This window comes from Grammomys surdaster, unplaced genomic scaffold, assembly GCF_004785775.1.
Source record: "Grammomys surdaster isolate TR1022 unplaced genomic scaffold, NIH_TR_1.0 126906, whole genome shotgun sequence".
NCBI classification, from domain to species: Eukaryota; Metazoa; Chordata; class Mammalia; order Rodentia; family Muridae; genus Grammomys; species Grammomys surdaster.
Window position 1 is genome coordinate 6,020,169 of NW_021621692.1, and position 12,488 is coordinate 6,032,656.

General features: G+C 48.9%; 1 protein-coding gene across 3 annotated transcripts in view; it reads right to left on the reverse strand.

The window, feature by feature from the left end:
• Positions 1–12,488, reverse strand: part of Slc39a11 (solute carrier family 39 member 11) — a 416,305-nt gene that overhangs the window by 54,740 nt on the left and 349,077 nt on the right. For all 3 annotated transcript variants that reach the window (XM_028761255.1, XM_028761256.1, XM_028761254.1), the window contains exon 7: positions 5,833–5,902. In XM_028761255.1, the coding sequence (XP_028617088.1) occupies positions 5,833–5,902 (70 nt within the window). The remainder of the gene's footprint in view (positions 1–5,832; positions 5,903–12,488) is intronic.

The following is a 12,488-nucleotide window of genomic DNA, read 5'->3' on the forward strand; positions in this document are numbered from 1 at the left end:
ACACACACACACACACACACACACACACACACACACACACACACACACCCCAAATCTATCTTCACTGGCATCTGGATCAGCAACACAGACCTCTGTAGAATGTCAGTTGCTTCCTGGAGTGGGTGGCTGAGAACTGCCAGCATCCTCAGAGAGGGACAGACCATTTGCAATCTCTGTTGTAGGGTGGCTGTCTGCCTGTGCTGAATACTCCCCACCCCCTTCACGGCAGCCCCTCCCTCCCTTTCTCCTATCACTGTCACGTGATTTGCACGTGGCTCCCCCTGCTACCTGATCTTCAACTGTCCCTCCTAAACTAAGAATACTAGTGGTCTGTATTCATCTCTCTGCCCGGTTTATCCTAGTGGCTCTGGAGCCCCGTCCTGAGTCTGCACAAGGCTGGGTGGGGACCAGTGCACTGTGTGAGGGATATGCTTTGTCTTTAACCTGCTTCCCAAGGAATCCTTTCAGCTTTCCTCCTCGGAGCACTAGGGGAGTCTATCTTGATAGACTCTGTCCATCGGCCTTGAGAACACTTTGGGGGATTCCCAGGAGTTCTCCAGTGCCACCATCCCCAGCTGGCTGCCCTTACGCTTGGCTGACCTTCACAGTACAAATGTAAAAGGTTCACCCTGTTCTGAGTTTTCTTAGATGGTCTGGTTTCCATCGCTCCCCTGCAGCTGAGATTATGCTGATCTTAATGCTGCTTCTGGTTTTAAATGCCCACTCACAAATTACGTTGTCTGCTGCTTCTGCTAATGATGATCGACCGTATCACGCTCAAGTCTGAGAATGCAGCCAGGATGATAATGGCCTGAACGATAATGAGTCTGTGGCACGGCATCAATCAAGCATGTGTGCTTGAAAAGGACATGGAAAGAGCTGGGGCAGGGACGTGGGCAGGGGGAGTGCTGGCTGTACAATCATTGAAGACCTGGGTTTGACTCCTCAGAACATACATACAGCCAGATATAGTAGCACATTCATAATCCCAGCATAACTCTGGTGGGATGGAAGGTGGAGATGGCAGAGTCCTGGAAGCTTGTAAGCAGGTTAGCCCAGTGTATGCAGTGACAAAGACAAACAAGAGACTGTCTCAAAGGGTAAGGATGGAACTGTTTAATGGTTTCCTTAGAGACTGAAATATTCCATCCTGGCAAGGAAGCTCCTGAAACAGGAAGGTAAACAACTCGAAATAGCTGCAGGAAGTTCCTAAAACTGACCAGATTCACTAAGCCCCTCTCTGACAGTATAAGTAATAAAAGCTCAGCTTTTATTAAAAGTGACCCCAATAAGACTCATTGATTCACCAAGTTGAACTTTGGTAGTATTTGTACTTTGGGGTCTGCTGTGGGCTCCCTCACTGGGGTGAATAGACATGTTGTATCTCTCCAGGAAAAGTTTTGTCATACAACAAGGACTGACCCATGAGGTTGACCTCCGACCTCCAGGGACATGCTATGTCATGCACATGCCTTTACTGACACACACAAAAATACACTCAGGTTTTCTTTTTTTAAAGGGATTAGCCAGGATATAAAAGTCTACAGTGTCTGTTCTCCATTCCATTCACTTCTCAGCCATGTTCTTAACAAGCCTTAGAAGGAGACACTGCTCCCCGCAGGACTTCGGATGCAGTTTCTCTCCTCATAGCTCAGACCGTTTTGCTTCTAAACGCAGAGCTCATGCTGCCAGGGGCATACAAACGCACGCCTATCACATCTTCCTGGAGGCTGCTCTCATTTCATAAGCTTCGCCTCTGTTCCTTCTGTGGCTCCTCACCTCAGGGCTCACTGCTGCTGAAGCTGTAGTTTTTTTTTTTTTTTTTTTTACTAGTGTGTGCACGGTGTCTTTTCAGACTTCCCTGTTTGGGTTTGTTCAGACCTTCCTGTTTGGCTGTAAAACTACTGCCTTCTTGTATTTCTGTTTTTTCACTGAATGTTAAAGAGCACGCTCATGGTTGCAACCGCAGACCATTTACTTTAGGTTGTCTTTCGCTATGTGGAGAAGTTCCAAGAGCGGACAGATCCGCGCCACAAGCCTCCTGTCTAGTAGCAAAGTCTTTTGTGTGTCTGCAGGCATGGAGGTACGAGGTGGGTTTCAGATGCTTTCCTCAGTCGCTCTCCACTTTATTTATTTATTTTTAAGACAGAGTCTCTCACTGAACCTATATCTCTCACTGTCTGCTACACTGGCTGACTCCAGCCCTCAAGTCTGGGATGACAGGCATGTGGCACTGTGCCCTGCTCTTTATGTAGACGCCTGGGATCTGAACTCAGGTTGTCCTCCTTACACGGCAAGCACTTTCAACAGAGAGCCATCTCCTCGGCACCCTCAGTCCTCCAGTTCTCAGTGTCTACATAAAAGGGTAGGTTTTTCTCAGTGAGGCAATCCTGTGAACTACAAGGCATGAAGATTTAGGTTTATCAACTTCCCCTGATGTCTCTGGGATCCCAACCTTAGATACAAACTCTCTGGCCTGACCTGGACTGTGTCTCCCGTAGTCTCTGATTCTGATAATACGGAGAATTTGGAGGTGGCTGGTCATAACAGTTTGATGTCTTTTATACCTGTACTTTTGCAGATGAGATATAAAACTTGGTGGTAATTTATTCTCGTAACTGATGTTGTCTATATTTATTTTTGTTTTAGTGTGCTTTTTCAAGCAACTGTATTATTGTTGTTACAATTATTACCATTACTTGTGGTGAGTGTGTGAGTGTGTGTATGTGTGTGTAGGTGGGTGGATGAGTACTTACAGAGGCCAGAAGAGCTCCCTGAGTTCTACAGAGCTGGAGTCATGAGCAGTGGTGAGCCACCTGATATGGGCGCTAGGAACCAAACTGAACTCTGGTCCCCTCGACAAGCAGGAAGTGTGCTGTTACCACTGAGCCATCTCCAGTCCCTTCACTTTGTTCTTATCTATACTTAAGTGTCTACCTTGAGGCATCGTGGATTTGTGGCTTATCTATCCCTGGCTTCCAGGATAAGATGGAGTATATAATTTGTATTCTGCAGCCTTGGGCAGTGCAGGTCTGAGGTTTTGATACTTAGAGATATTTTACTCTGCTTAATACCCCACTCTCCATCTGAGGTCCTGGAAAGAGGACATTCCCCAGGCAAGCTCACAGACTATGGAACATTTTATAGACCCTAATATATGCAGGCCCAGGTCCTGATCTGTATACCTGGACTGTCTTAGCTTCCAACCCCATGGGAAAGGCCATGTCTGGAGGCACTGATCCTCTCCCCGGCTCAGCGGCCACTCAGCAGTGTGGCTTTAGAGTCCCCTTTACTAGTCCATGGACACTATTGGTTTTCTTTGGTTTCTTTGAGAAGGACCATCCATACCAGCTGAGTTTACCCTGTTACTGAAAGGACCGGAGTAACTTCCATGCCTCTTAGAAGGTTTTTACATAAACTATGTTCTTTTCAGCAGCTGGAATAGTGTGGGGGATGCACTGGTGCTCTCTGAGGTACACATGGATGAGTGAATGAATGAATGAGTGAATGAGAACGAATGTAGAACAAGAAAGCTTGGACTTAGCATGTGCAGCTTCCAGGAGACCCTAGATGAAGCACTGGGTGAGCCCAGAGCCTGGGGACAGACAGGAAGCAGGTGCAGAGTCCCCACCTCAGTGTTGTAACTCCCGGCCACCACAGTCCACCTCCTGCTGCCCTGTCCAACACTGGAGACATCTTGATTTCCCCAGCAGCTCCTCTAAGAAGCATGGTTGTGTTTACTGTCTTACAGTTGACTACAGTCTCCTTTCTTTACAAAGAGAGAACTAACAAGTGTGTGTGTGTGGGGGGGTGGACCTACTGTAACCATTCGAAAGCTGCAGGTGGCAATCCAAGGTGGGGCCTTGGAGGGTCTCATGGCATGAGGATGTTCCTGCAGCCCTCTTCATTAGACTCCACAGGTGGCAGTGGCTCAACAGGGCCCACACGAGGAGACAACCAGAAGTCGTCTCCCTCGACCTCACTGCATAAACAAGCACTCAAGAGGCCTGACTGTGGCCTTGCTTTGGCCTCTACAGCATCGAAGATCACAGGTATCGCCTTTCCACCTGCGGTTCATCAAGCTCTCCTCCCTACAACTGTGGCAGCCAAAGGGACATACTCTCGCTGGCCATGACCTTTCTTCTCATGAGAGGGATATTGGAGTTGATATCAAGATGTCATGGAAGCGTGGGGCCACCAGACAGAGCCTGGCCTATGAGGACAGTGCCTGGGGCTTGGCTGTCATTTACAGACACATGACCTCATGGGGGCACATGTGGTCTCCCATGTTCTGGGAGAGTTGGCCTTTGAATTCTCATAAGGTCAGCTCCCCAGGGCTCTCAGACCCAGGGACACTGTTTGACCCTGGAGGTTCTCATGGTCTGATGAAGTCAAGTCCAATTTGATTATGCCCAGGGGACATGGGAGCAGGGCAGTCTGTGGGATGTCATTATTAGCCCTTGGTTCTTTTTTTTTGTGTGTGTGTGTATGTGTGTGTGGGGGGGTGATATTCCTTACATTCTAAAAGCCTGCCCTTCCTCCCTCCCTTCTTCCCTCCCTCCCTTCCTTCCTCATTGGTCTCATTGGCCTTAGGCTGGCTGGTGGGCTAGCCCCAGGGATCCTCCTGTCTCCGCCTCCTTAGAACCAGGATTACCAGTATGTACCACATTGCCCAGCTTCTCTGCTCTACAGGTTCTGGGGACCGGAGTCAGATCTTCATTCTTGTACAGGGGGTGTTTTAGGGACTGAGCTACTTCTCCAGTCCTTAAGTTTTCAACCACAGTGAGTACCTTAAACTCTCTCGATGCTCACCACCCCCAGCTATCTCCATCCCCTTGTTCCCACTTGTCCTTGTAACCCTGGTCCCCTAGAGGCAGCCGAGATTGTGGCCCTTGGATGAGAGGCTCCGTCCTGCTGGCCTTCAGCCTGGAGGACGGAGTGGTCACAGCTTTGTGAGTGTACGTGGGCTTTGTGGCTCTTATCACAAGAGGTCTGAAGGACATCATGTGAATGGATTTAGGTGAGAGGAAGAAGGCCTGATGCTCTAAAGAAGAGGGAAAATCCGATGACGACAATGACAGTGGTCTTAGCTTGGCTGGTAGACAGCGAGAAGGTAGAAGGTGGCCCTGAAGGAGGGACAAAGCCCAAGGACAGAGACGGTGACAGTAAAGCTCAGATTTGGGGTGCTGAGCGTGGAGAGCTATGAAACGCATGTGCAGAGGTATCTGAAGGCAGGCGGTCCTGTAGGAAGGAGCTCAGGTTTTGGCTGGAGCTGGATGTGGACATCACTAGCAAGTGGATGGAAAACAGGTCACGGGAATGGAGGAGGATGCCTGGGGAGTGTGCATGGCATGAAAAGAGAGGACGCTCCAGGGACAGACTTCTGGACGATGACATTTAAGACAGGGTCGATGTGTGAGAAACAGGTGAGGGAGCCTTCTGGGAAGAGAGTCTAAAAATGGGGAGACCAGGAAACTGCAACGACGGGAGAAAAAGACTTCCGGAAGGAAGGAGCCATACAGAGCACTGATCGATCGCCACCCTTCCCAACCCTTCTCCTTAGTCTTCATACGTTTCACGCGCTTAGGTACAGTATGCAGCTATATCTTGGCTTCATTTACAGAGTACCTGCGAGCTGCCTTCTGTGGGTACGATGGCACAAGCCCACTCACCTGACTGAGTACTTCACTCACACACGGACTTCCTCTAGCCTCATTACTCTTGCCATGATGCGCTGAGGATGCTTAGCAACCCTGTGCCGGCAGCTGGCCCAGGTACCAAGAGCAGAGACCCGAGAGGCGTGAGGCCCACACTCCAGGCCCCATGGCTTACCTGGCACTCTCGAAGGTGGCAGATGCGGTCTTTTCTACTGCTCCAAATCCTACACCAACAGCAAGACCCTCTGAAATAGACACAAGACACAGAGATTAGGAATCATTTCTGACGAGGAACACAGATTGCCATCATTGTATCTGGTAGGGCTGCTTTAGGCTGCAAGTAACAGAAAGTCAATGTAACGGTGGTATCTGTAATCTACCCTCAAAAACTCCAGTCTGCCTCCTCTTTGATGTGTGTGTGTGTGTGTGTGTATGTGTGTGTGTGTGTGTGTGTGTAAGAGAGTGGGGGGAGAATATTGACGGCCAACATGCAACATGATAGGATTTAAATTTCCCATGGAAATAAATCTCTGGGTATATCTGTAAGGCATTATTTCTTCTCTTCCTCCTCCTCCTTCTTTCATTTTTAAGACAATGTCTCTCTATGTAGTCCCAGCCGTTCTGAAACTCACAGATAAATGCCTGAGCTGCCATGCCCAGAACAGAGACAGTATTTCAATTAAGTTAATCAAGATGGAAAGGGCCACCCAAATCTGGGCGCCACCCTAAATCTGGGCTGCGCATTTCCATGGGGTCTCAGAATGAAAAAGAGAAAGCCGCCAGAGCATATGCCTTCGTCTCCCTCTGCTTTCTGACTGAGGGCGTCATGTAACCAGCTGCCTCAGGCTCCTGCCAGCATGCCTCCTCCACCATGGTAGACTGTACCTCTGAACTGCATCTGTGCAAGGAGCAAGCAGAAAGCTAGAACCCTTCCTTTATGTTATTCTCCCTGATGTTATTGCACTTGTATCTCCTGGGCCAGAGCAAGAACCGGTATCAATGGTAACAGCCCCTGGTGGAGGAGGTGAAGCTCCTGGGGTCCAGGAAGGAAGAATTCCCAGTACTTGTCTGGGTCAAAACCAAGGACCTTTTGGGCTACACTGGAACATTTTATCTTATTTGAATGAGAAAGGCACTATCTAGTGAGCGAGAGTAGCTGGTGCTTCTTCAGGATTCACTGTTCCTGTGGATGTCTTGTTTCTTTCTTTGAGCTCTGTTCAGTTGGGGGGGGGGTCAAAGACACAGGAACAGAACAATGGGGCCCTAGAAGCACACAGATTAAGTAGGCTGGGCTGTCCCATTAGAGGGACAGAGTCCACTTAAGAACCAGTAGGTTCAGCAAGATGCTATCCTGGGGTGGGGGGTGTTGGAGCCCAACAACCCTGCTAAGACATTAATGGCTCCTTGGGGCCTCACTTCTCTCTTTGGGCCCCTTTCATGTGTGAGTCTCTTACATGGTCCCTGTGTCGTCGTAAGCCACTTGGTTGAGAATTTGGAATTCTGCTTCTTACCAAATATCTTAACCCTAGAGTTCGGAGTTCTAGGACCTTTCAAAGTAGAGGAAATCTGGAGTTCCCAGCTGGAGTGATGCCTGGGTCATTCCTAGCTTCTGAAGTCACATGTTTGGAAGGGAGGGTTTCTTCCTAAGACCACATAGCTACATGGGGGCTTCTCAGTCTTGGATCCCCAGAACACATCCTATACATAACAGCAGGCCACAGAAGTTGACAAGTCACTTCTTCCCACAAGCTGGAGGGTAGAAGGAAGGCGGCTAAGTCAAGGCCGAGGCCACCAGATTCATCCATATTGATTTTTTTTTTTTTTTAACTGTTGAGGATGGAATCCAGAGTCCTGCCAGGGCTGGGCAAGCCCTCTACCCGTGAGCTGTACACCTAGCCCTCAAAACCGAGTTCATTAAAACTTCATTCATGGGGCTAGAGAGATGGTTCAGCTGTTTAGAGCACTTGTTGCTCTTGCAAAGGACCCCGGGTTGATTCCCAGTACCCGCATGGTGGCTCACAAAGGTCTACAGTTCCAGTTCCTCACTTGTCAAGTGTTTCTTCCATGATGATAATGGTTTCCCCACTAGGGCATTGTTTCAAAATCCTCACCCTCTGGGGTTCTTTTCCTTGAAGTGGGGGGCTGATGACTCTCGGTATGCCAGGCTTATATGTGAATTATGTCAGGGATTGTCATCTCCAGGCTCTGGAGCAGACAAAGGTGACAGGGGGCTGGCTTAGCTAAGTTATGGTTCTGAGAGACAGAGCTTGGGCCCCCTCAGCTGTCTGTTCTACCTCCTCTTTTCCAGATGTTCCCACCTGGATCGGAAGCCATAATATCAGGCAGAGGGGCCAGACATACGGGATATTAATATCTTCCTGATGTGTCTGAAGCTCCCACATGGGACAGGAATGGATGGACTTACTACCACGATGTCAGACGCTACTCAGGCAAGCTGCGGTGGGGATGGCCAAAGTTCTGGGTAGCCTCTTTCTGCAGAGTTGCCCACACCATACCCCCAAGAAAACCAAGCTGGAGGGCATCCAAGCCAGCCTTCAACTTCATGCCACCCAGAACTTACTAGGCTGCTGTCCTCTGCCAGAGGGTACACCAACACGGCTGAGATACTCAACCCATTCCCATGGGTAACACTGGATTTTTGGGACAGGGATCTTCCCCATGATCTCTGGCCAGTTGGGACAGGTGTCCAAAGCCGGGAAGGGGACTACGCCTTTATTGACCCCAGTCTTGCATATTTTCCTTTGGGGGACAGCAAGGGGATATTGTTCTTTAAAGCCATAAACAACAGCTGTTTGGTTCCTCTGTTAATGGTTCTTTTTCTAATTAGTCATTTTAATGTAAATCACAGAGCAGCCTAAAGCAACGGCACATAAGTTAATAAGCAGAATTACCAACCCCCTAAGAGAGTGGTTCAGCACACAGCCCCAGCACTTAGACGTATGCAACCTCACTGATGCATTGGGGTGGGACAAAAAGGATGAGCAAAGTGACCCAGCTGTGGAGGGGTGGGGACTGGCCTGGAAGCCACATCACCATCTGTTAGCATTCCCAGAATGCCATTTGATACCCAGTTTGCTGCCTGGGCTCATGGGTTGTTTTTTGTTTTGTTTGTTTTGTTTTCCAGCGGATGTGGCGTGGCTGCTTGGGCAGCAAACACCAGCTTCTACAGCTCCATTCCCTGCAGACAGAGCGCTTCACCCCCCAGCATGCTAGACACCTAAGGCAGACCACCAGCAGGGGGCCGTCCACTAGAGAGACAACTTTCTGGGATGGTTTCCAGAATGGCAGGTCCTTCCTTACTGTTCTCAGGCAGACCCAAGGAAGGGAGACACAATGCTAGCTCGGGTTCCCGTGGGACCAAACAAGGGAGAGAGATAGGTAATAAGGGAGAAAAAGGTTTTGTTGCTGTGCTCAAAGATGGCAAATGATCTGCAGGAGTCGGAGGGATGAGAAGCCAAGCTAGATTACACACGCAGAAAGAGCGTAAATCAGAGAATCAACAGATGGAGGGAGGGGACTGCTGGTGGGAAAGGGAGGGAGTTAAAACGAGATCTCTTCCCCCAGGTGTTCCACCAAAGATGCAAATGAGGAAGGTAATTAAGACAAGATGCCCACGTGCCTGGAATATCATTAGTAAGTGTCTGCTATTAGCCCCAAACAAAGAGGAGATAAACTGCCTGGACCAGTAAGGATGGCTGGCCGCAGGGGAGGCCCTTTGGAGGGACAGACTGAGCACCAAGATTGAAGCTGCTGTAGCCACCACAGCCTTCCTCTGGGACCAGGATGAGGCTGTCTGCCTGTCCCTTGCCGCTACGGTATCCTTACTGAGGCTCAGGGAACATGGTGAGAGAGGGGTCAAGAAAGATGGGTTGTAAGAGCCACAAGTAGTGGCTGGCTGTTAGGAAACTTCAGAGAAACTGCATAAATCAGCTCACAGTGATGGAGGCATGGACAAGAGCTACAAAATCCCAGCATGTATGAGTGTAGGCAGGGGTGGAGGGTTGGGTAGACATATGTGTGTGTGTGTGGGGGGAGGCATGAAGTCCCACCCTAGCTAAAGAGCTATTGGCAGTTGATAGCTGATAGGAGAAGGAGGAACAGTTTTCTTTAGGGGTGTGGTCCCTAGTGGGGACCACTCTCCAATGAAGACCACACATCCAAGAGTATATGGGCGGCACATCCAATGGGTTTTTAAAATGGGGATGGGGGAGACACAAAATGCTGGGTGGGTAGGGAAGGTGGGGTTGATCTGGGGGCGGTGGAGGGGTGAGGTCAATAGCATCAAAATGGACTGTACAAAATTCTCAAAGAACTTGTAAAAAGTGAGAAAGAGAGTGTGGTGGGACCAGGGATGGGGACTAGAAAGCTGTCATATTCCACCTCTGGACTCTACATGGGGCTCACACTGCTCAGGAATAGTCCCCACGGGTGGCTTCCCACATGAACAATGTCAGGGCCCACAGTCACCCAGGGCTCAGTGCCTCCTTTGTGTGCTGCCGTGAGGCGACAGCTCAGGTCCCGCCCTTGGGTCTTTTCACCATGTGCAATTCATCCTCCAGCTCGGCCTCCAGTCTAAGTGTGCAACATGTTAGACCTAGAACTTATGGGCCAGGGAATGTCAACACAAAGGCAGCGCAGGAAATAAGGGGGGCCACGGCTGCTCGGCCTCCTCAATTGGAAACTCATTAAGGTTAAGGCAACAGCTAACATTTCCTGGGGAGGCTTCATAAATATTAAACACGGCCACCACCAGCAAACACTACCACCATTAGCAATGACAACAAGCCCCAGGGGTGGAGAGGGGTGACTTGCTCTGGACAGGCTGGATCATACTCAAACCCACCTCGGGTGTGTGAGGGAGAACATGGTTACACTGTGGCTAGTAAATCTGGGACAAGAAGAAAAAATTATCTTAAAGAATGACAGCCAAGGTTGTCTTCTGGACTGTTACACGCACACACATGTATGCACACATACACATGCACACACACACATGTGCACACATACGCGCGTGCACTCATGCACGCGCACATGCACAGACATACACACACACACACAGACATACACATATACACACACACACACAGCAGCCTAAGGCCAGAGCCTTGTGACTACACAGACAGCCCTCTTGGTGGCAGTGTGAGGAATCATAAAATGGCTGTTAGATGTGTTGGGACAGGGGGACTTATTTATGGTTTTGTAATGTCTATAGTCCTGACCTGAAGAAAATGAGAAGAAAGGATTTGTTTTTAACCTCCCTGGAGGACTCTTGAATAAAATTAGACCTTGGCAGTTCCTTCAAGATGATAAATAACCTACGATCCAGGTTCATTTATCACGCCCTGGATTTGACTTTCACCCCAGCATGCTAAAAATCCAGGCTGGAAAACAATACGAAGCCTTGATGGCTACTCTGAGTTGCTATCCTAAGGTCAGGCAGCGACCAACACATGTTTGGGGATAAGGGCATCTTTTCTTACAAGTATCAGTATTTCACCAGGAGATAAACAGTGGAGGCAAGGGAACCTCCTGTCTCCCACAGCTCCTCTTAGCAGTTTGTTGGTGCTGGGGTGCCAGGTTGCAGCCAGCCTTCTTTCTCTTCATGTCATGCCAAGATGAAGTCTGAGAAATTTTGCACAATGGTGTCAACTCAAGGCTTAAGGGGAACAGATGGGCCACAAAAAGGTGAGGATAGTTTCTGGTACCCTGAGTTGCAAGGATCAGGGCATTTAATGGGGAGCTGTCAAGCACAATCCCGACCCCCAGAGGAACTGGGGAAGGGGCAGAACTCAGACAGCTATGGAGGTCATGGACCGTGGAGAGATCAGACTGCTACTAGCCTGCAAGCTCCATCCTTACTGTCTAGCTTTTCTAGTGGTAGAAGTGCATGGGAAGTCCTGGTCCCATGGCTATCAATCTGCCCAGCAAACTCGAGAGACCCAGGCACTCAGGTAAACCCAGGAGGCACAGCGAGCCTGAGGATGTATCTTGTTCTCTCTGCCGTGCCCAGCTCTAGTTTTGTTCTACACAGACCGTCATTAGCATTCTGGCTGTATCCGCTGCCACCAGCTCCATATATCTGAACCCCATTTCTTGGGATTACTTCTGAGACTCAAGGACACATAAAAATGCTTCATCTTACATTCTCGTTTGAAACTAACAGAGTTGCACAATAGTTACACAAGCTACTTTTTTTTTTAAGGTAAGATGGTTTGTATGTTTTGAAAGAAATGAATCCGATTGTATGAGAAAGGAGAAGATGGAGCCCAGGATATTTTTTTCCCTTAAAAAACAAAAGGTATTTTATTAATCCTTTGAGAATTTTACACAGTGCATATATTTTGATTATATCCATTCTCACTCCCCTAAAACATATCTATATTTCCTGAGGCTATCATGTACTTGAATCATAGAACATGGAAAGATGAAGCTGGGACTGGCCCAGAAACTCCATCCTTACTGGCTAGCTTTCATGATGCTGGAAGGTACTATGCATGCTGCTACTGGGGGGAGACAGGTTATCATCAGTCAGACTCAGATGTGAGCCCTGTGAGCTACAAAGTGACTGGCCTTATGGGATATGCCTACTGGTACAACGGTGGCATTAATGTTATGGGGCCATCACTTTAAGAATGGAATTAAGGCCTGACCTGAACCAAGAGATGGGAACCATATCTGGCACTATTAGCATGACTATCGTTTGATCTTCCAAGAATTCCCAGACTGACAACTGCCTGACCTTTACACCGTGTGGGAGACACGACTCCCCACATACTTGAAAGGTGCTATTGTCCAGATTTATTGCTGCTT